This window comes from Hirsutella rhossiliensis (assembly GCF_020360975.1).
Source record: "Hirsutella rhossiliensis strain HR02 chromosome Unknown scaffold00012, whole genome shotgun sequence".
Taxonomy (NCBI): Eukaryota; Fungi; Ascomycota; class Sordariomycetes; order Hypocreales; family Ophiocordycipitaceae; genus Hirsutella; species Hirsutella rhossiliensis.
The window spans coordinates 1,814,377-1,835,641 of record NW_025408678.1 but is presented as its reverse complement, the minus strand read 5'-3'; the positions used below and the strand labels follow the sequence as shown (position 1 = coordinate 1,835,641).

General features: G+C 61.8%; 6 protein-coding genes across 6 annotated transcripts; 4 read left to right on the top strand and 2 right to left on the bottom strand.

Moving 5' to 3' along the window:
- Positions 1-2,897: 2,897 nt before the first annotated feature.
- HRG_09442 (kinase) lies at positions 2,898-6,424 on the top strand (the record flags this gene model as incomplete). The annotated part of the gene is made up of 4 exons (XM_044867913.1): positions 2,898-4,776; positions 5,017-5,308; positions 5,372-5,651; positions 5,726-6,424. The coding sequence occupies 4 exons, from the start codon at positions 2,898-2,900 to the stop codon at positions 6,422-6,424; spliced, it is 3,150 nt and encodes a 1,049-aa protein (XP_044717173.1).
- Positions 6,425-7,397: 973 nt separating this feature from the next.
- HRG_09441 (FAD dependent oxidoreductase domain-containing protein) lies at positions 7,398-8,916 on the top strand (the record flags this gene model as incomplete). The annotated part of the gene is made up of 3 exons (XM_044867912.1): positions 7,398-7,649; positions 7,744-8,652; positions 8,695-8,916. 3 exons carry the CDS (start codon positions 7,398-7,400, stop codon positions 8,914-8,916), a joined length of 1,383 nt encoding a protein of 460 aa, XP_044717172.1.
- Positions 8,917-9,243: 327 nt separating this feature from the next.
- Positions 9,244-10,301, top strand: HRG_09440 (thioredoxin-like [2Fe-2S] ferredoxin domain-containing protein; the record flags this gene model as incomplete). The annotated part of the gene is made up of 3 exons (XM_044867911.1): positions 9,244-9,378; positions 9,543-9,833; positions 9,936-10,301. 3 exons carry the CDS (start codon positions 9,244-9,246, stop codon positions 10,299-10,301), a joined length of 792 nt encoding a protein of 263 aa, XP_044717171.1.
- A 417-nt stretch (positions 10,302-10,718) lies between these two features.
- Positions 10,719-12,398, bottom strand: HRG_09439 (galactose oxidase, central domain-containing protein; the record flags this gene model as incomplete). The annotated part of the gene is made up of 2 exons (XM_044867910.1): positions 10,719-10,946; positions 10,998-12,398. 2 exons carry the CDS (start codon positions 12,396-12,398, stop codon positions 10,719-10,721), a joined length of 1,629 nt encoding a protein of 542 aa, XP_044717170.1.
- Positions 12,399-13,508: 1,110 nt separating this feature from the next.
- HRG_09438 (putative Vacuolar fusion protein CCZ1) lies at positions 13,509-16,082 on the top strand (the record flags this gene model as incomplete). Its single annotated transcript, XM_044867909.1, has 3 exons — positions 13,509-13,907; positions 13,959-14,388; positions 14,431-16,082. The coding sequence occupies 3 exons, from the start codon at positions 13,509-13,511 to the stop codon at positions 16,080-16,082; spliced, it is 2,481 nt and encodes an 826-aa protein (XP_044717169.1).
- Positions 16,083-17,506: 1,424 nt separating this feature from the next.
- HRG_09437 (riboflavin aldehyde-forming enzyme) lies at positions 17,507-18,379 on the bottom strand (the record flags this gene model as incomplete). The annotated part of the gene is made up of 1 exon (XM_044867908.1): positions 17,507-18,379. The coding sequence occupies one exon, from the start codon at positions 18,377-18,379 to the stop codon at positions 17,507-17,509; it is 873 nt and encodes a 290-aa protein (XP_044717168.1).
- Positions 18,380-21,265: the final 2,886 nt, after the last annotated feature.

Below are 21,265 nucleotides of genomic sequence, written 5' to 3'. Positions count from 1 at the left end.
AACTTAGACATGCAGTCGTATGTTTGCTTTGTCCGTCACCCGTTGGCCAGCCGGATGAGGTCCAGGGTAGCTATCGTCGAAGCTCAACAATTTTTGCATCAACTCTACCATGTCCAGGTCGCCACGTTTAACAGGTAGCCATTACGGGGCGGCTTGTAGAGACAGACGTGGGTTTCGTGAAACGGAGCGTCTGGTTGGGCCTCATCATCCACGGCCACGTTTGATTCAGGGACACGAGGAGCCAAAGATCCATGCGCCATGCGATGGCGAGGTGGTGCGCATGGGCTTCCACTGCCCGAGCCAGAAACCACACGCAGGCTTCCTTATGCACCCCTTGCCTTATACGGCATATTCCAACCACCCTCTCCCCAGTGTTGGGCGGTTGGCTCTGTCTCTCTGCGCAACCATTTCCGTGGAGCCATCAACCGCGGGTTGCTCATCCATCATGCACTCGTGTGTACTGGGGTACGTATGCACAAGCAAGTACGTAGCTCGAGGTCAATGCTTCTTGTTGTTCTGCATCCTATTTTCCTTTGGCTGACCCCGTGCATCAAAATACGGGGCAGGCATCCCAGGAAGCTCTGGCCACGGGCCCGATGCATGTCACAGAGAGCCATCAGTCAGATGGACAGATACATACCCCGGAATCTCACCCACGGAGCCACCCACCAGGCTACGATAACTTTGATTACGATGCCGAGCAATCGGGAGGGCCTGCCATGAGCAGGCGTGCCCGCTTTGCTCCGGGGTCGGGCCCACGGCCGGTCTGTCGCCCACCGCTCACCGAGAAGCGAAATGAACTGGCAGCATGAGCCGGCGATGTAACCGCATGGCGACAAACGTAACGCGGGCCTAATCTCTAGCCTGCAATGCAGTGGGGAGAATGACCGATGAAGCTGACGACGAGCCTTTTGTTTGTTTTGATCAGCAAGGCCTTGCCACCCCATAGGCCCATAGGGGTGTCACTTCCGAGGAGACGGGGCTCATGGACGGGAGGGAAAAAATAGGGGGCTCTTCATGCATCCATGGCGCGGCCATCGGGAGTGGCCTGTCAAAGAGCGCCGAGGCGACTGCTCGGCTCAGGATCCGCGACACGACCTTTTCTTCCACTGTTGCCCAATCCAACAGATCTCCAGGTCCACCTGTGCCGTGTGCCTGTCTCGAGGTGGCGAACAAGCGGGCCATAGAACCAGCAAGAACCTAAGCGCCTCGCGATCGACAGCAGCCACGACCACGGGTAGGTTGGCGGCGCGGGAACCTCTCGGCTGCCGCACGCGCCCTTGCGCCAGCCGCCCGGACTTCCAGGCGTTTGGGTCCAGGGGAGGAACCGGGAGGGCGATTTCGGCGGGAGGTGGTCCCTGAACCCTGGGAGCGCGTTAGTGGAGACAGGGTCGGGATGTGTCAACAGAGGCCTCTTTCTGGCGCTGGTAAAAGCTCGGTCTCAGGGTATTCGATGGGGACGCCGTCGACGGAGACTTGGAGGGTGCGGGAGAGCTAGAGCGGCAATCGTCGCCACTGTTGTTGTCGAAGTGTTGTGGTCCGGATATCAGGGGCCGTGACACAACGGGGGCCACGGCCAAACCAGCCAGGGGCGAGATATGTAATGTTTCTGACCTCGTAATGCAAATTTCATTGGGGGGGAGGGGAAACATGTCATGCTTTGCAGCCTACAGTACAACAAGTCTATTCGGACAGGGGGGACCAGATGGGGAGGGGGGAGAGGGGGCGAGGGGGAGAGGGGGGGGAGAGGCGGAGGAGCAGGAGGAGCGAGCGGGCGCGAGGACGCCTTTGCCCAACAAGGCGCGAAACGCGTCCCCAACGCGTCGCGCTAGCTGCATCAGGCAACGCTGTAAACAAATGCGTCACCCACTGCAGGTACGTACCTGTCTCCAGCGCACCTACTCCGTACCCGCTCACGGTTGGCGGGCGCGACTGGCGGCCAACTTGCCCCCGGCTTTGACGAGAGCCAAGTTTACGCCTTCCGCCAGCCAGGCGGCACCACCACCATCACAACCACAATTTCTCACCACCTTTTTTTTTCATGCTGGCTTTTCCCATCGCCACTTGCATACCAGACGTCCCGTTGTCTTTTCTTGCCACGCTCTCGCCCCTGGGACCGACTCGTCATCACGGGCGACCTCTGATCGTTCGCGCTATGTGTTGAGGGCGCGCTGCGCAACGAGCGAGGTGCGTCGAGCGACACGTCTGAGTGCGCACTCTGTTCGCCGTCGCCACCAGTCGGCCCCTGAACAGCAGCAGCCGCAGTCAAGGCGTGACCGCTGTGGGGAAAAGTCTAAACTGGTGCCCAAACACAAAGAGATGCCATAGCACCTCTCCTGCTTCATCCAGCATTCACTCATACCTACACCCTCGTCGGCCTCGCCTGCTCGCGCGCCGTTCTGCTCGTCAGACCAACCAGCTTCGAAAACCGGGTCTTTGGAATCCCTCCGCCTGCTGTCGGTGGTCTAGCGTCCCTTGCTCTGACTCTCTGTTCTGGCATTCCCCAGTCATGGGCCAACGCTTTCCTGCAGCGATATAGGCTCTGGTTCAGGACCCATCCCCTTCCTGCGCGCACGACAGCCTCGCAGCGTGCGCAGACGTCGACTCTCCGCCCCGTTTGCCGAGCCTTGCCCTCTTCACCTATGAGCAAGCGCCGACCTCTTTGTTGTTGTTCGCTCGACCCTTGACAAAGACGAGACTCATAAAGAAGAGCATCTTGTATATATCACGGCTGCTGCGCCAACATTCCTCACCAACCCACCCTAATCCCCCCCCGCGATAAACCCAGACAGCCGACTATTGCATTCCATTCCACTCTCGTCCTTCGACTCGCCATGTCATTTTCTAACAGTGGCGGAGGCACACTGGCTTTGCCGTCACCTACGCACGCCCACCATATGGACGTGACGTCGGCCGTCCGCAGCCTGCGCCGCTCCATCTCGAGATCCCCTTCCAAGCTGCTGTCTCGTACCAGTTCCCAGAGCTCCGACGGCTCCCGCCAGGCCTCGCCGCAGTCGCCCTGTCGACGCTTTGGCTCTACACCTTCGCGACCTCCGCTGTCACCATCCCATCCGCAGACGGCCCCTCCGGCAGTCACCTCGACCCACGCCGCTGCCTCTTACCCGTCATCCGCCTTTACACCCCTCCGCCCCAGCGTCAGACTCTCGCTGCGATCCGCCAAGTCTGCCAAGGCGCCCTCGCCATCGTCGCGCCCCCTTGCGCGCGCCCGCGTCTCGCCCCGGAGCCCTCTGAAGCGCGCCTTGAGCGACACGCCCGACTCGGGCAACTCTGAACCCGCCTCGTCATCTTCCCCGGCCGCGAAGAGCTCCCCGGGGCAGGAAAACCGCAACAGATCTTCGCTAGGGTCGACGCCACGCAAGCACAGCGAAAAGCAAACGCGACATAGCGTGCATCTTGATGTGTCTGGGGGTGCATCGCAACTCTCATTCTTGAAAGCGCTGGACGCCTACACTGACCCCTACATGGTTTCGACGACTGGCGCACTCAAGCGCAGTGATGCGACCATGAACCTAGACCACCCAAACCAGGGCAGCCCGGTTGCCAAGCGGCGCAGCTTGCATGGCATCTCGAGCCTCGGCCAGACGGAGGACTTGAATATCTTTGAAAATAATCTCAGCGCGCCGCAGAGTTTCGACATTCACGAGGACTCGCATTCCGAGTATGAGTTGACTGGGGCCTCCGAAGGCGGCAGCGGCGATGCGCCAGATGTGGCCGCGCAGCGCGACCCTCTGGCGTCGCCGACGCCCGCGTCGAACGTGGCGAGCCGGTCGTCCTCTCTCCGCAGGTCTACCTTGCAGCAGCGATATGGTGACAAGGGGTCGCTGGGAAGAAGGACGGGCGAACGGCAACTTGCGCAGATGACCGCGGAAACCTCCACCCCAGGCCGAATCCGTCCTCGTCTCTCGACGGACCATTTCCTGCCTCCCCAAATCGCCCGAGACAGCCCTTTCTCCTCGGGCGCTCCTCTGCCGAATGCATCCATACATCCTATCGACGGCAAAAGTCACCAGCCTCACCCGCTCTCCAAGACTTTGACCACTTCCTCGTCAGGCAACAGTCTGGATGAGGAGGAGACGTCCGTGTGCGCGCCGGCTGTAAAGGTCGCAGACAAGCCCAAGCCGCACCCGTTTTCTCGATCGCTCCCCCTCAACGCCACCAGGCCGACTGCTCGCTCCATGAACGAGCATATCAAGGCAGTCGCCACGCCGAGTCAACCTCATCAGCTCTGGGTTGGCGCCTTCAACTCGACGGGCCTCATCTCCAAAGTCAACCGGAACCCCGAAGAGGAGGCGGAGAAGAAGATTGCGCCTCCCGACACGCCCTGCAAGAAACACACAAACCCCTTTGCCACCTTTCCACCACCCGCGGGAAGCGCAATGAAAAGAAAGAGCAATAATCGAAATTCCTTTGCCGGCATCCCTTCAACCCCCTTCAACCGTCCCGCCAGCCGCGGTGCCGACGCGTTTGGCGTTTCCGCCAAAGGGCTCTCCATCTTCCAGCGGCGAGGCTCGGCGGCGTTCAACCTGCACCGGGAAAGCGACTTGAGCCTGGAAGTCGAGGACCGCATGCTCTTTGGCGAAGCCGGCGAGCTTACCAGCCTGCTGGACGGGGATGTGCCGCCCACCCCCACCAAGAATACGCTCACTCCGAGCTTGAGCAACCTTAGCGAGCAGTCGCTCGAAAGCCCGAGCGCGAACCGCACCTTCACTCTGCCTCTCTCGGCTGCCAAGTCCGCTCCTTCGCGAGAATCAACGTGTAAGTCGAACCCGGAGGCGTCGAGAGGGCCCAGACATGGGGACGACGAGGCGCCAACCTGCGCCGCTGCTCTCGATCGCCAGCCGTCCCCCACCCCATGCGTCGCAAGGCGATCGTCCTTTGGCCGCTCGCGGGCCGTCAGGGGGATTAGCGCCCCGTCGCCTCTTGCCCCCGAGCCTTTACACTTGTCTGTGCTGCGGTCGGAAAACGCATTCACTAATCTTGCATCCGTCGATGCAGCGAGCCCTGTCGATGGTCGGAGGACGCCCCAGACCCCACAGGAGAGCCTGCTGCCGCTAGACACGAGCCGCTTGTCCATATCGCAAGGACCCGATGGTCTGGGCGAGAATACCATGCCGCCTCCAGTCACCCCGACAGCTGGTCGCGATTTCCGGTCATCCATGAGCATCTTTGTCACGCCCGTCAATGGTCGCGTGGGCAGCGTCGACATTGACGCCAGTCTATACTCGAGGTTTGACAAAGTCGAGCAGGTCGGCAAGGGCGAGTTTTCGACAGTGTATCGCGTCAGCAAGCAGGAGCACGCCAACGTGTTCGCCGCGGGAAGCGCTACGCCGAGCGACGACGCTACCCGCAGCCCTGCCCAAGGTCAGGTCTTCGCCGTCAAGAAGAGCAAGAACTCGTACCACGGCCCCAAGGACCGGGAAGTCAAGCTCCGCGAGGTCCAGATCCTGCAAGCCCTGACGCATGCCGAGCATGTGGTGCAATATGTCGACAGCTGGGAACACAATTTTCATTTGTATATACAGACCGAGTTCTGCGAGGAAGGGACTCTGGACAAGTTTTTGGGCAATGTCGGACGAGGCGGGAGGTTGGATGACTTCCGCATCTTCAAGATCTTACAGGATCTCTGTTTGGTAAGTCGACCCGGCGGCCGCGAACTACGACGGCCTCGCCACAGGGCGAAAGGATGCTGACAAACGAGGCATAGGGCTTGAAGGAGATTCACGACGCCGGATTCATGCATCTAGATATGAAGCCTGCAAACATCCTCATCAACTTTGAAGGGGCGCTGAAGATTGGAGACTTTGGACTGGCGCAGCCCTGCTCGTCGGCCGAAGGGGTCGATGTCGAGGGCGACCGCGAATACATGGCGCCGGAGATGCTCAGGGGAAAGGCCGGCCCGGCCGCCGACGTCTTCTCGCTCGGCCTCATGACGTTGGAGGCTGCGGCCAACGTGGTGCTCCCGGACAACGGGCCGACATGGATTGCCCTCAGGTCCGGTGACCTCTCCGAGGTGCCGAGCCTCACGTGGACGCCGTCGATTGAGGTGCAGCGGGATGCTACGGGCAATCCGTCGGCTCATAGCGACGACTTCGGAGGCGACCATGTCGATGACAATGCCGGCAGCCTGTTTGGGTCATTCAAGCGATCGGAACTGCCGCAGCCCCCGGATTTTATGGTCGAGGCCTTTCACCCGAGCTCGCTCGACTCGGTAGTGAGGTGGATGACGGCCGAGTTGCCTGCCGACCGGCCCCTGGTCGACCAAGTGCTCGATCTTGAGGGGTTGCGCTGGGTGGCAGATCACCGCAACGCTCCGGCAACTGTCTACGAGGGCAACTGGGGCCCGGCCGACCCCTTTCCCGTTTCGATTGCCGTGGACAGCGACACGGAGATGACGGATGTGTGAGAGCGTTGTTGAGCAGAGAGCTGGAGTCGGTTTCCTTTGTCTTTGTGTGTTGCCAGAAGCGCAGCGAGCCGAGCTATGCAGGCGTTTATCTCGGTTGGTTTCTGTTCTATACTGGAGTACGCACGCGTGGATACATACAAAGAGTCGAGGAGGCAGGTCAAGCACAGGGCATCGGCCGCCGACCTGGGCTCTTTTTCTTTGACAAAAACAGCAAGACGAGGGCACGGCATGCAAACGGCAGAGCTTTTCTTTGTCTCATTTCGGAGAGGCACGCGTGCCTCTCCCCATAGCGCGGGTTTGGAGGAGGCGCTTCGGATGATATTCCTAGCATGGGCTGACCACGTCGTTGACAAACATATATCCGTGTTACGGGAAACTCTGCCGTCACAGACGGCTTTCGGATGCATGGCGTCGATCTGAAGAAAACAACAGAGGAGGACTGCGTCTCATGAAAGGAGATTGCGTGTATGGATTATCGGGCGAGGGGGACAGAAGGGGCCCCGAGATATATGACTAGAGCGGCCCTGGCCGGACGACCAAGAGTCGAGAGGAAAATAAGAAGCGGCATAGACCGAGGCGGCAGAGCAAGGACTTGACGCCCATGAGTGTCCAGATCATGTACATATAGAACATGTGTGGGGAGGCGGACAGCATTGATAGTGGAAGCTGCATGCGGGCGGATCTTGCAGGCGGCGCCAGGGCATGGATCGAGGCACCTTGGTCTCATGCTCATGAATGTTACGACGAAATGCAAGGAACAAGTTATAAAGACTGTCAATACCCGCTGTCATTTGCCTTGGCGTTTGTGAAATGAGACAGGCGTCGACTGAAGAGAAGAAAGGGAGGGGGAGCGGGGTAAACTCGAGTCACACGGATGCTTGACGCATGAGGGGCCGGCCGAGTCGACAACATTGATAAAGACGCCTCGGGGTCTCGAGACTGCCCACGTCAGACAAGCAACATCGGCCAAAGCATGACAGGCATTACGCTCCAGGAAGGGCAGGCGGAGCTGCCGACGACGCGCAGCACGCCGTCGTACTGGCACCGCGAGCCGTCTCGGCGGCTGCTGGGCCACCGGACGACGGCGCGGGTGCCGGCGGAGGCGGACGTGGTTGTCGTGGGCAGCGGCATCACGGGGGCGTTTGCGGCGCGGAGGCTGGCCGAGGCCGGGAGGGCCGTGTTGATGCTGGAGGCGAGGGAGGCGTGCTGGGGGGCCACGGGGCGGGTATTACTCTCTCTCTCTCTTTTTCTCTCTCCTTTTCTCTCTTGTTCCACCCATCTATTATTATTATTCCTTCTGCTGACAAGAGGCAAACCAGAACGGCGGCCACTGCCAGCCCGGAGTGTGGACCAACAAGCCGGACGTGGCACGCTTCGAGCTGGCAACGTTCCACCAGCTCGCATCGCTCATCGCCGACAACGACATTGCGTGCGACTGGCAGGTCGTCGGAGGCGTGCACGCGCTCTCGTCGCCGGCCGAGCTGGACGTGGCGCGGCGGCAGTTGCGGCGGCTGCAGAAGCACGGCGACCTCCGGGACAAGGCGGTGCTGGTCGAGAGGGCTGCGGCGCTGGCCAAGCTGCGCATCCCCGAGGCCGTGGGCGCCGTCTACCAGCCCGTGGCGGCAAAGTGCTGGCCGTATAAGCTGGTGGCTTGGGTGTTGGAGACGTTGTTGGGCGAGCATGGGGCTGGGGGGCGGTTTAATCTGCAGACGAGCACGCCGGTCCTGCATCTACAGCGACCCTCTTCTTCTTCTTCTTCTTCTTCGTCGTCCTCGTGGATCCTTCACACGCCCCGCGGCCAGGTTGCGGCCCGGCACGTGGTGCTCGCCACAAACGCCTACACGTCGCACCTGGTGCCGCGCATGACGGGCCTCATTGTGCCGGTCCGGGGCCAGGTGTGTGCGCTGGAGCCGCCGCGGGGAGCCGTCCTGTTGCCGCATAACTACACCTGGGTGGCGGGGGGCACCGACGACTACCTGATTCAGCGAGACGGCGACGACAAGGCGCTGATTCTCGGAGGTGAGCGTTCGACGGTCGCGGGCGGACAAGAGGGCATCTCCCGCGACGACGAGGTCGACCCCGTCGTCGGCCTGAACCTGCGCCGCGCCCTGGGCTCGGCACTGAAGCTGCGGCCGGGCTCAGCGGAGGAGGCGCCGGAGCTCGAGGCCACGCACGAATGGACGGGCATCATGGGCTACTCGCGCGACCGTCATCCCTGGGTTGGAGCGGTGCCGGCGGGGCTACTCGGCATCGACGACGCGGCCGACAAGGAAGAGGCCGCCGGCGGGCTGTGGATCAGCGCCGGGTACACGGGCCACGGGATGCCGGTGGCGGCGCGGTGCGGCGTGGCCGTGGCCGACATGATCCTCGGGGGGCGCGGGGGAGTAGCGGTGCCGGATGAGTTTGTCGTGAGCGTGCAGAGGGCTGCGAGGGCGAGGTTGATGGAGCTGCCGAGGACGATGATGGATGGGCTTGAGCTGCTCGAGGAGTGACTGCTGCGTTTGCTGTGTCTCTGTCATTGCTGTGATCCGAGCAATTTTCACTCCTTTTCTCTCCTCGACCTGCATCTAGGCGTCCTTGGAGAAATGATGCCATCGTGACCAGTGATGATGATTAATACCTCTAGATAAAGTACACCTCGACACTATCCGAAGATCCGCCGCTGCCGCCAATCAACGTCACCCTTTTTGCAAGCAGCAAGCTCCATCTTGTTATCAGCGACCCAACGTCCAGCTCCGTCTCTTCCTCCATCTCCAGCCGAAAGCTCGAAGCTCGACCTCGACCACGCCTCCATTGGCCGTCCCCCCCAGTCTCCAACAATGGCGAGCAAGCTCTTCCCGTCACTGCTCCGCTGCGGCATGCGGCGCTCTGCCTCGCGCGTCGCCTCCCGCCCACAGACGCAGATGCGCTCCCTGTCCGTCTCTGCTCGCCGGCCAAGCGACGCGCTGCAAGTGGTAAGGCTGCCTACACTTCTGTCGCTGTGTCACGCTTGCATCAGCACGATCTTGGCCGAGCTCAATGGCTCTCGAGATGACCTGTTGCCTGCACTTCTGCATCCCCTGTTCCATCAGGACGCGGCAGCTACAATTGCTTGTCTGACTGATGATGCTCTGTGCAGCACCGAAACTCGGCAGAAAACAACCCCGACATCCCCTTCAAGTTCAACGAGCAGAACGAAAATGTCATTGCCGAGATCCTCAAGCGCTACCCGCCGCAGTACAAAAAGGCCGCCGTCATGCCCCTGCTGGACCTTGGCCAGCGCCAGCACGGCTTCACCAGCATCAGCGTCATGAACGAGGTCGCCCGCCTGCTCGAGATGCCGCCGATGCGCGTCTACGAGGTCGCCACTTTCTACACCATGTACAACCGCACCCCGGTCGGCAAGTTCTTCATCCAGGCATGCACGACGGTATGCTTCCCTTCTTCCTTGCCTACACGCCCCGAGGAATTCGCCAGCTTCGCGCGGCTTCTCGGGTCTGAGCAGTAGGCTGACGTGCGCACCGCCTCATAGACCCCCTGCCAATTAGGCGGCTGCGGCTCCGACGTCATCGTCAAGGCCATCAAGGCACACCTCGGCATTACCCAGGGCGAGACGACGCCCGACGGCCTCTTCACCTTTATCGAGGTCGAGTGCCTCGGGGCCTGTGTCAACGCGCCCATGATCCAGATCAACGACGACTACTACGAAGACCTGACCCCCGAGTCCGTCACCGAGCTCCTCAAGGCCCTCAAGGACAGCACCTCTCCCTCCTCCCCCTCCGCCAAGATTCCCGGCCCCGGACCCCTGAGCGGCAGGCAGACGTGCGAGAACAGCAAGGGCCAGACGAATTTATTGCAGGAGCCCTGGGGCGCCGAGAAGACGAGGGCAGACCTGTAACATCATTTCCCCATCCATTCCATGTTGTCGGTGCTGGTGACTTTGTTGGGCAAGAGAGAAAATAGGAAGAGGGAGGAATGGTACTCTGTACGAGCATGGCATTTAGAGGCACTTGCTTGGGGGGTTGGCCAGAGGGCTACATGACTGTATATAACGAAACTGGCGCGCTGCGTGAAAAACACATGATACACCGTGGCAGAGGTTGACTTTACGACTTGATTCTTTCCGATTCAAACGGGCGCCATGCGCTCATGGGAGATGCAGAATCCCACGTGGGGAGATGTAACAAAGAAAGAAGAGAAATAAAACAATCAAGATGTCGTATCGTATCGTCAAATGGCCGTTACGGCTGTCTTCATTCCTTTCCAAGAAGCATCCTCCTCGTTCCCCTTTCCAAGGGAGATTAGAAGATGATCATCAGTCGCCCAGCCGCAGGATCCAGCCATCGCCGATGCGCTGGTTGTCCTGGCCCACCCCACCCCAGATGACGATGCCGCTCTCCTCGACATCGCCCATGGGCGCACTCGCCAGCCAGCCCCTCGGCGCGGGCCTGCCTTGCTCGTCGTCGTCGTCGTACTCGTCGTCGTCCAGGGGCCTGGCCTCGACGCGGGTCCACCTCCCCTCGCCCGTCTTCCTGCCCACGGCCTGCAGGACGGCGTCAGTCAGGCTGGCGGGCGTCATGCCGAGCGGGGGCACCTGGAAGGTCCAGACGTCGTCGAGGAAGGCGGCGGCGGCGGCGTGGCCGTCGGCGCTGGGGCTGCCCTCGCCCATGGCCAGGACCAGGTACTCGCGCCCGCCGCCGCCGATGCTGAGGGCGTGCAGGGAGGCGACGCTGCGCGCGGCGGGCCACTGCTGCGAGCACTCGACGGGGATGTCGGTCGACGAGGCGTCGGGGTTGTCGGCCAGGATGGTCTGCCAGCCGGCGGCGCGGGCGGCGATGGACACCTCGGCCTTGGCGGTGCTGTCGTCAAACGTCTCGAGCTCGAGGGGTAGGAAGTCGAGCTGGCCGCCGAGCGAGCTGGCGCCGTCGAAGCCGCCGAAGCGGAAGAGGCGACTCTTGCTGATACACATGCCAGTGCCGCTGCGGGGCGGGCCCGGGGCGGCGGGGAGCTCGGTCCAGGTGCGCGAGGCGACGTCAAAGGCCCATAGGTCGCTGGTGCGCTCCCCGTCGGCGAGACAGCCCGCGTGGACCAGGAAGGTGCCGTAGCCCTCAGAGTCGTAGTCGACGGCCTCCTCGGCGACGCTGCCGACGACGGGGTCTTGGGGGATGCCGGTGCGAGCCGAGTCCCCGACGGCCCACTGGCGCCACGTCTGCGGCTTGCGGGGCGCCGAGGGGTGGCCGAGGTCGCGCGGGTGCTCTGTCGCGGCGGCGCAGTGGTAGCTGCGGGCTGCCGGGTGAGGGACGGCGGCGGCACCCGGTGTGACGGCGGGGACGGGGTCGAGATGGGTCCAGGTGCGGGAGCGCGTGTCGAAGACCCAGACGCGGCCGGCCTCGTCGAGGGGCGTCATGTCCGGGCCGCCGCGGCCGCCGAAGAGGAAGATACGCGAGCCGATGACGGCGGTGGCGTGACCGACGCGAGGGGCCGGGACGTCGCCGGGGTTGGACACGGACGGTTGCTGGTCCTCGGCCGTGGCGGGTTCCTTGCCCTTGTTGGCCGGCGGGTTCTCCCCGAGCGGGACATCTTGCAGATCCCTCTGGCCCGGCGTCTCCTCCTCATTCTGCTGCTGCTCCCCGGCATCATAGCGCTCCTCAAACGCTGGGCGCTCATCGCCCTTTGCTGCGACAGCCTTGACCTTGTAGTAGTCGGCGCCGGCGCTGCTGTACGGCAAACTAATGACCAGCATATCGTTGTCGACGGGCTCGCGGGGGCTAAGCTCGCCGCCAAAGATGTAGGCGGCGCCGGCGACGACGTCGAGCGAGTGCGAGGAGCGCGGCAACAGCGGCAGGCCGTCGACGCGCTGCCACGTTGCCCTGATGGCGCCGTGTTGTTTCCGTGACGACGAGGGCCTGCCGAGGCGCGGCATCGAGGGGAGGCTCTGGTGGACGTGGGCGAAGAGGCCTGTTGACCGGCGCCGGAGCTGGGTCCAGGACTCCATGACGTGGGGTTTTCTTTTTGTTTGGTCGCTGCGGCAGGTTGTGGTGTTTTGGGAGATGGGCTTGCGTGAGGCATAAAAGCAGGAAAGCGATGTGGGATACGAGCAGGTTTGGGGTCCGAAGATGACGTAACGGCGTAGCAAGTAGAATTCGTGTATCCATGGCACCACAACATCGTGACACGAGAAGAAGGCGCGGTTTGGATACTGGTCATGGACAGCACTGCTCTGCTGCAGGGACTCGTCGTCAGAGACATGCAAGGAGTCGTAGCGCTAATCGCGGCCGTGAAGCGAGAGACAGAGGGCCCACAGCACCCGATTGGCGACCTGGTTCAGCGTGTCTTGCTGCTTTTCTTTACAGCAACAAGTACAAACTCTATCTACCCTAACAATGGAAGAGGTATAATTAGTCCATGTATAACTAGCCTAAAGCCCCGATGCTGTTATGGAGCCTATCAAGGTAGTAGGCAGGCAGGTATAGGGTAAGTAGCACGACAAGGGTTGCGCCCGCCTCTGCCCTGGAAATACAGCCTTGATCCATCAACTGCGATTGGGTCGTTCATCGACCGTTCAGATACAGGTGGCAGGCCCTGGGGGCTAGTAGATGGCGGCATGCAAAGGGTCTAGAAGCCTCGTTTCCGCGCTAGGTTCATCATGGCCAGGAAAACCGCGGAGTTGATGATGAAGCCATTCCCACTGTTGGTATATATTCGAGCACGTCAACGCGCGTCAAGAAGAAATTCCCCCCAAAAAACATCGAATGGGAAAAAGTAAATCATCTATATTTTCCAGTTTCTCTTGAAACTTCCCGTGCCATTGGTCGCGTTGGATAGTGCCGCGCGTGACGCAACCGACGCTTTCTTCCATCCTCGCAACCTCGCGCCAACTGAATTTCCCTTCATACACCACCGCCCCTCACCATTGCTTCACCCCCGCGGCCTCTCCCGTGCCACCCCGTGGGCATTTCTATTTGCCCCCTTTTCTCCTTGACCGTCTTTCTTCTCATCATTGTGCCTCCCTTCCTGCCGCCAAAGGCGGGGAGACACCGCCCACCCCCGCTGCTCGGATCGCCACTCCATCCCCCCCCCTCCCCGGCCTGAGGGCTAGCCAGCCATGGCATCGTCCGGCGCCCAAGCCTCAGCGGCAGCAGGTGCAGCTTCGTCATCATCACCGTCGTCGTCGGGGGGCGGCCTTGTGCCGGCGCAGCTCGGCTTCCTGGCCATCTTCAACCCCTCGCTCGGCACCACCGACGACACCATCGACGACCAGATCGTCTACTACGCCTCCGTCACCACCCAGGCCTCGCCGCACAAGCGAAGGCGCACCCGCGGCCGTCCCACTGATGCCATCTCCCAGGACGAGCGCCATGAGCGTCTGCGCCAGATCGGCCTCGCCCAGGGCATGGCCAACTTTAGCCGCGGCTTTGCCGAGGGCGCCGCCGTCGACGCCATCGACACCGAGACGTCGCGCGTCGTCATGCACGAGCTCGAGCCCGGGTGGTGGATTCTGGCCGTGAGGCTCTCGGATCCCCTCTGTCGTCGCTGTATTGACCAGTTGTGCTAGAGCATCGACCTGACAAAGGTGCCGCTGCCCCCGCGGCTGCCCACAAAGGCTGGCCAGAGTCGCGAGGACAAGTTTGAGTGTACGACGCGCGAGATGAAGCCCACCTCGCTGCTGCTCAGGGACCTGCTGCGCGCGCATGAAATCTTCCTCATGCACCACGACTCGTCCCTGAGCGCCTTGTTCGTCCACAGCCGCCGCTCAAAGTTTGTTGCCCTCCTGAACCGCTACTGGGACCTCTTCCTCTCCACCTGGAGCGTCATGCTGCACGGCAACCCGGCCAGGGACATCTTTGGCGGCATCAACGTCGCCGCCTCGGGCGAGCTTGGCGTAGGCGTTGGGGAGGAGGACCGCGGCAGCGGCGAGCGCGACGTCTTGGAGGGCCTGGTCGGGAGGATAGAGGGCCTCGTCGACCTTGTCGTCTCCAAGTTTGGCAGCGATGAGGACCCCGCTAGCCCGCAACTGACTGCCGCAGGCAAGACACCGGACAAGAAGCACGAGGAGCACGAGCCCTGGCTAGGCACTGGCCGCGAGCCGGCAGCCGTCGACGGCGCCATCTTCCTGGGCACAGGCGCCTTATCCAGGAAGTCTCTACGGGACGTGACGCACTGGATGGAGGACCTGTACACCTGGGGAGAGCATGCGTACGGTCTCATCGAGAGCCCGACGTCGATTCGCCACGCCAAGGCGAGAAAGGCCGCCAAGTCTGCCGAACAAGACCCCAAGCCCGCGACCGCGGCGGAAGCGGCCCCCAGCTCCTCGGGGGGCGCCAAACCCACGGCCTCGCAGCTGAAGCCCGAATCAGAAGGCGGTGCGGGCGATGACAGTGAAAGTCACATCAACAAGGGTGGTGCGGGCCAGGCAAAGACCAAGGACGTCGACGACGGCAAGCTGGATAAGATGCTCAGCTACATGAAGCTCGGGTACGGCTCCTACTGGACCTTGCCCGGCAGCTCCGGCGACTCATCGCCCTCCACCCAACCCCGCATCCCCGAAGCCGGAGCCGAAGCAGTGCGGGAGCGGAGCCCCGAGACGCCCCGTGAGCCCCCGGCAGCTTCCGGTGCGGGTCCGCGGGGCCCCACGGCATCGCACGAGGCGTCCGGGCACTTTCTTATCGGGCTCCGGGGCGAGATTGAGGAAAGCCAGGAGGCGGATGCGGGCCTGAGCCAGACATCGGCCAGCGGCGAGTCAGACGCGGAGAACAACTCGCGCACCGTGGTGCGTACGCTGCACGTCGAGCTCGAGAGCGGCGCGACGGGCCAGCGACCCGAGGCGACGGTGGTCAAGGACTTTGCGCACCCGGCCAGCGTGCACACACAGTCGCAGGTCATGGGCAACATGTTGCCGGGCTACAACTTGCACGACCTCAACAAGGCGCACAAGCTGCGCGTCGTCGTCTACGTCAACCGGCCCTTTGTCTTCGTCTTTCTCTTCCGCCTGCGCACCGACTCGCTGGCCTGGGACGCGCTATACCGCTCGCTGCACTACCAGCTCGCCCCGCTCAAGAGGCCGCTGCTCGCCTCGACGAGCTACCGCCCGGACCGCCCGGGCCTCGAGCGCGCCTCGTCGAGCATCTACAACCTCGTCTGGGACCCGTCGTCGCTCACGGTACACTCCATCATTCCCTGCATCCAGGACCTCACGGTGGCGGCGGCGGCTGGTGACTCGTGGTCCCGCGCCGACGCCGTCAGCACGCATCTCCACCTGCTCAATATCCATGCCGCGACGCGCTCCCTCGCCGGCGACGTCGAGCGCACGCAGAAGACCAGCCGCGGGTGGTGGATCGTCTGGACGCGTCTGCTCGACCGCTGCCATCACGATTCCCCGCGGGCCGGCAGCACCGGGGGGGAGAAGGACGAGGACGAGGAGGTCGAGGGGGGCGGCGCATTGCGGGCCTCGACGTCGTCGCTCTCGCTCGGCTCGGCCTCGGACCGACACACTGCGGCGGGCGGCGGCGGCGACGACAACGACGCGCGCGCCCTGGCCAAGGAGATTTTCCTGGTGCGACGGGCCAGCGACCACGCCGGGCTGCTCGGGGGGGCGGGCGGCGGCGGGGAGAGCAGGCTGGCGCAGGGCATCGGCGTCGACACGCGGCGATACGTCGAGGAGCTGCTGAGCCTGCTGTGAAGGGACAGAATACAGTAGACGTAGAAAAAGAAAGGGGGGAAGCGAAGGGCGTCGGGCCAAGGAAGAAGAAGCGCATTCTGGGCCTCCTTTCTTCCTTCCATTATACCGCCTTTTCGTCTCGTCTCTTGTCTCAACCTCAATGCACAGTCCGCCACAGCACGGAGTCGCTTTTGCTTCGCGGCGGCCCGCCATTACCCGCCCCCTTTTTTCCGCAGGTGATGTTTTTTCTCACTCTCTTGTTTGCCCAGCAGAGCATATCGCAGCCCCGTCACCCCCACCTTCGGAGGCTGTGTCCTTGTCCCGATAGAAAGGAGGCCTCCTCTCGCATACCGCAAACATCGGGCGCAGCGGTCTGACTCGCCTCGTCGGCCCGCCGGCGCTGCGCCGCCCCCCTACCTACCGTGCTACAGTACGCGCCCCCGACGCACAGGGCCGTCTTAGTGTCGACAAGGCGTCAGCACAGCAAACAAATCATCACGAGGCGAGGCGAGGGAGTTTCGGTTAGATGACTTGTCCCCCCCCCCCTGCGAGGAAGAAAAAACATCCAAATAGAGGGGGCTGGCTGGCTGGCCGACCGCTACTTGGTGGAAAAAGAAAAAATATGGGTTTGCGACAGAGACGTGGCACGCTCGTGAGACAGGCAGCCATGGACTGACAGACCGACAACAAAGGACGACCGTTTCCGAAAAGGAACAAGGGGCCTGCGAGAGGACGAAGAATCCCGGCCCATTGGAGCGGGTGCCAGTGGAACCCCGGTGTCCCGCCCCCGTACCCGCTAGTCGTGAGCGAAAGGGAAACAGGCCCCGCTGGAAATCCCCCGGAAAGTCAAAAAGCCCCAGACGGTCTGCCTCGGTGAAGCTTTATTAGAAGGGGGGGCGGGGGAGCAAACGTGGTTAGCCTGTTTATGCTCATGGATTGTTTCAAGGACAGCCTGGGGACGTTGTCATCACGCGCGCTGCTAGCATCATCACCCAGGGGCCGCGACAAGTATCCAAAAGATGGTATTTCCCATTGTCCAGGGCGTGAAGCGTCTTGCGCAAAGACGCATGACAAGTATGTACAGGAACGGTAGAATGCCCCCGCCAGAGAGGGTCAAGCGCACCATGCGCCGTTGGAAAAGTAGAAACGCGAGAACCGACAGATAGACCAGCCCAGTCTGTTTCCACCCTCGCCCCCAAACAAGTGGTATCCGAGTGACCCCATATCCACATTCCGTCCGGCGCCGGTGATTGGGTCGACATGAAAAGACGAGCAAAGGAAATCATGACTTCGTACTAGATTTGCAAAGAGCGGGCTGCACACACGCCGGTCCGTCGAAGCATGATTGGCTGGCAGGCATGCTTCGAGGCGGAGGAGCGTGCGAGCAAGCCCTCGACTTGGGGGTTGGGATCCCAAGGCCCTTTGGGTGACGGGGATCAAGGGCGTTAGTTGAAGGACCACTTGACGGGGAGGCGGCCGCCGTCGAGGCTGCCGTAGAGCTCCATGAAGACCTTCTTGCTGACGTCAATGTTGTTGGCGGAGCAGCCCATGCACTTGTCGCGGACCGTGGCCGTCGTCGTCTTGCCATTGGCGTGGATGGTAATCTTCTGGCCACACATGGGGTTTCCGTTAGACTGGGTGCCCATCTTGTCCTTGGAGATGGCGACAATGTTCTCCGAGTTGTCCTTGCCCGAGTCGTCCTGGCCGCAAGAGCCCATGCCGACATCGTAGTAGGTGATCTGACCCGAGAACGATTGGGCACCGCTGTCGCCGGCTGAGGCAGCCTCGGCAGCCTGCTCAGGAACGGGGTAAGACGAGGGCGGCGGGGGAGGAGGAGGCACGTAAGCCGGGGTCGACGGCGCGGGCTCAGGCTCAGGCGCAGGGGCCGGGGGAGGAGGCGGGGGTGGCGACGGAGCAGGGGCCTTGGACGAGGAGCTGGGCTTGGGCGCAGGCGGAGGCGGTGGCGGAGGAACGTAGGGAGCAGCCGAAGTAGGCGCCGGAGGGGGCGGCGGCGGCGGTGGGGGAGGAGGAACAGCAGCGGACGAGGAGGCAGGCTCGGGCTCGGGAGCGGACGGAGGGGGTTCGTAGAACTGGCCCTTGGGCTCGGCAGCAGGCGTGGGCTCGGCGTAGGCGCCGGGGGTGATCCAGCGGGTGGTGGTGGCGTCGATCATCTTTGTGACATAGGCCGTCTCGGTGACCCAGTCGGTCACGGTGACCATGGCACGGGCATGGTGCTGGTTGTCGCGACGACCGAGGCGGAAGGGGTGAGCGAAGGCGGCGGCGGCAAAGAGGGCCGAGGCAACAGCGGCGGTCTTCATGGCGGCGGCGGTGGTGGGTTGAGTGGGTGGTGGAAAGGACAGTGGTGGTGTGATGCTGCTTCCTTGGACTCTGCGAGGATGGATGACCCGACAAGCAAGACTTTGCTCTGCAAAGTGGAACGAGTGTCGTTGGCGAGAACGAGAGAGAGAGAGACCTGCTCGTGACGGGGATTCTGAAGGAACGAAACCACGGCGGGATATGCAAGTATAAATAGTCAAGGGAGTGTATGAGCAGCTGGCGAGAGAGAGAGCCAAGGAGAGAGGCAGGCAACGGGGGGGGGGGGGGGGAAAGGAAGGTAAGGAGTTGGAAGAAGAAGAGAAGAGAAGAGGAGAGAGAGAGTGAGTGAGTGAGGAGAGGAAAAGAGAGGCGTCAGCAAAAGGCCACGGCCCAAGTCGGTTGTTCCGGGGGGGGGGGAGGGCAAGTCGCTCGAGGTAGGAGGTACAGGGCTTCAGGGGGGTGCGGGTCGCTGGCCAGGCACCTTGCAGGACGCTGCAGACAGGCCAGGTCGGGCCGCGAATACGACTGTATGTACAGTACGGAGGACGTGTTGCTGGTGACCTGCTTGCCTGGCAGGCTGGGAGGTGAGGTGAGTGGACACGCACTGTGCTGTACATGTTCGTCTCACTGCTCGCTCCTCTTACACCGACGGCGGCATGGATCCGAGCGTTTAGGGCGGCAGACCGGGAGAGCATCTGATTCTTTTTGATATAAACGCACCATCAGACGACTCTCTCTCGGCGTTCTTCAGGGGCATTTCAGGGGCATGACAGAAAAAGAGAGAGAGAGTGTGTGTGTGCGTGTGTATCGATGGAATTGCCCAACGAGGCATCGCGGGCCCTTTCCACGTTGGAGCCAACAGTGAGTGCATCAATAGACCACACGCCCTTTCTCCGTGATTGGCTTGCATGGGCAAAGAAAAGAGGGAGAAAAGGCCCAACAAGCAAGACAGCAAAAATGAATAAAACAAAACACTGTGATAAATAAGACGAAACGAAAAAAAGAAAAATAAGGGGGCCGCCAAAAGTCTGATGCCACCACCCACAGCCATTAGAAATACGTAGCGACTCCATAAAGGAGAAACATCAACCCTGCAAGGTAACGATCCACCGGGCCGGGGAGCACGTGGATCCACGTCGCCGGGAAGTTCGCGCGCTCTTTTGTCCCACTTAGAGTGTGAGATTAGGTTTGGCCTGATGGGAGGGTCAAGAAGAAGGAAAACATGGTGCCTCTGGGAGAAGCTGAAGACGGCGTTGGCCTGGCGGCTGTCGCCTAATGTCGCCTAATGTGCACGCACTTACTTCCATGTTTGGAGCCTGCAGCAGCTGGACCGTGCTGGACTGTGCCGGACTGTGCTGGACTGTGGGTGCTGGTAGTTGCTGCAGGTACTGTACCTACCTACCTTACTTAGTACCTACCTAGGTAAGGTAGTACGTACGTACTACTGCACCTAGGAGGCCCTGTGGGCTGGGCCAGCTCAATGCCGTTCAACGCCGGTGACGACAACGCCCATTGGACCAGCAAGGGCCGGCGAGGTCGGCCCTCGATGTTTTTTTCTTGTTCAGTCTCCTTGCCCCTTTCGGCCCGGTGCGTGGCCCCGGCGGCTGCGCTGGCACTCCTCGAGAGCGTCGGTCGTTGGCCGGACCACGAGCTTGTACTGTACTGTGCTGTAATTACTGCAGCAGGCAGGCCGCTGTACATGGATGGTACAGTACTTATAGAGGTACAGTACTTACAGAGGTGGTGGTGGTGGTGGTTGTCGGACTCGACTCCTTGTTCAGGCACGCAGCCAATGGCAGAGGCTGCGTGCCTGAGCAGCCGAGCATGATGGATCATGGATGGACGGGTGGGAGGGCCGCCGCCTTCCTTTCCTTTCTTCCCCCATTTTAATCTCCGTCGAGTTTCCCGACCCATCTCCGCCGCCGTCTCCCAGCTAACCTAACCCTACGAAAGTACTTTGGAATCGCCCAACCTGCCAACATGGCAAGGAGGAGAAGTAGAAAAGAAAAGGCACCTTTGCAAACCCACCACCACCTTCTTACGGATACTGTAGTTACTCCGTATCCGTACCTGGCTTGGGCAGGTACTAACGAGCAGCAAGGCGTGTGAGGTGAGTGTGTTTGTTTGTTTGTGCGCCCCCACTTATATCACCAACAAGTCAAATCTCTTCTTTTACCCGCCGAACCGCAGCGGGACCATCGGAAAGGAAGAAGAGGGGGGGCGATCGTTGGAAATCCCTTGGCCCCCCCTTTTTTTTCCGACCCTTTTTTCTTTCTCGCCGAAGCCAACTGCTTCTTTTTCCCAGGTTGGCTGTTGGCTGCTGCGCCGCGCCGTCTAATGGCAAAGGGGAGGCGTTTCGCCCTTCAGGGGCAAGGGGGATGAAACAAGCTGGGGCCCCGAGGACGGGCCACCTTCTATTCACGTCCAGCTCTGAGTTAATCAACTTATTCTTAGGCTATTCTCAGGCAATTCTCTTCATGTCCCCGACACGTGAGCAGTGCGCGTCGTCGCCATGCGGGACAGCCGTGCCCACAACCCCGAGCCCTTTTCCACCCATCAACGCGCGTCCTGAAGCATGCACTGTACTCGCCTCGTATCCCTACCTCGCACCGCTCAAGGCAAAGCCTCGTCTTTCTCCCTCTGTGCGCTGCAGGTACAGCAACGCCCATGCTGCAGGACGGGCATCGGGCATCCTACCAAAGGCCGTCAATGGTGCTCGGGCACATGCAACGCTTGCATCACGGCTGAGGTGAGACGGCATGCCGAGCCAAGCCCTCGCTCCTCCGCCTCCGGCACTTCTCATCCCGGACCGCCAGTCCCCCTTCTCCGTCGCGCCGTGCCCGTCTTCCAAGGGGCAGACCCGGTGAGGCCATCCGCCACGCCACCTC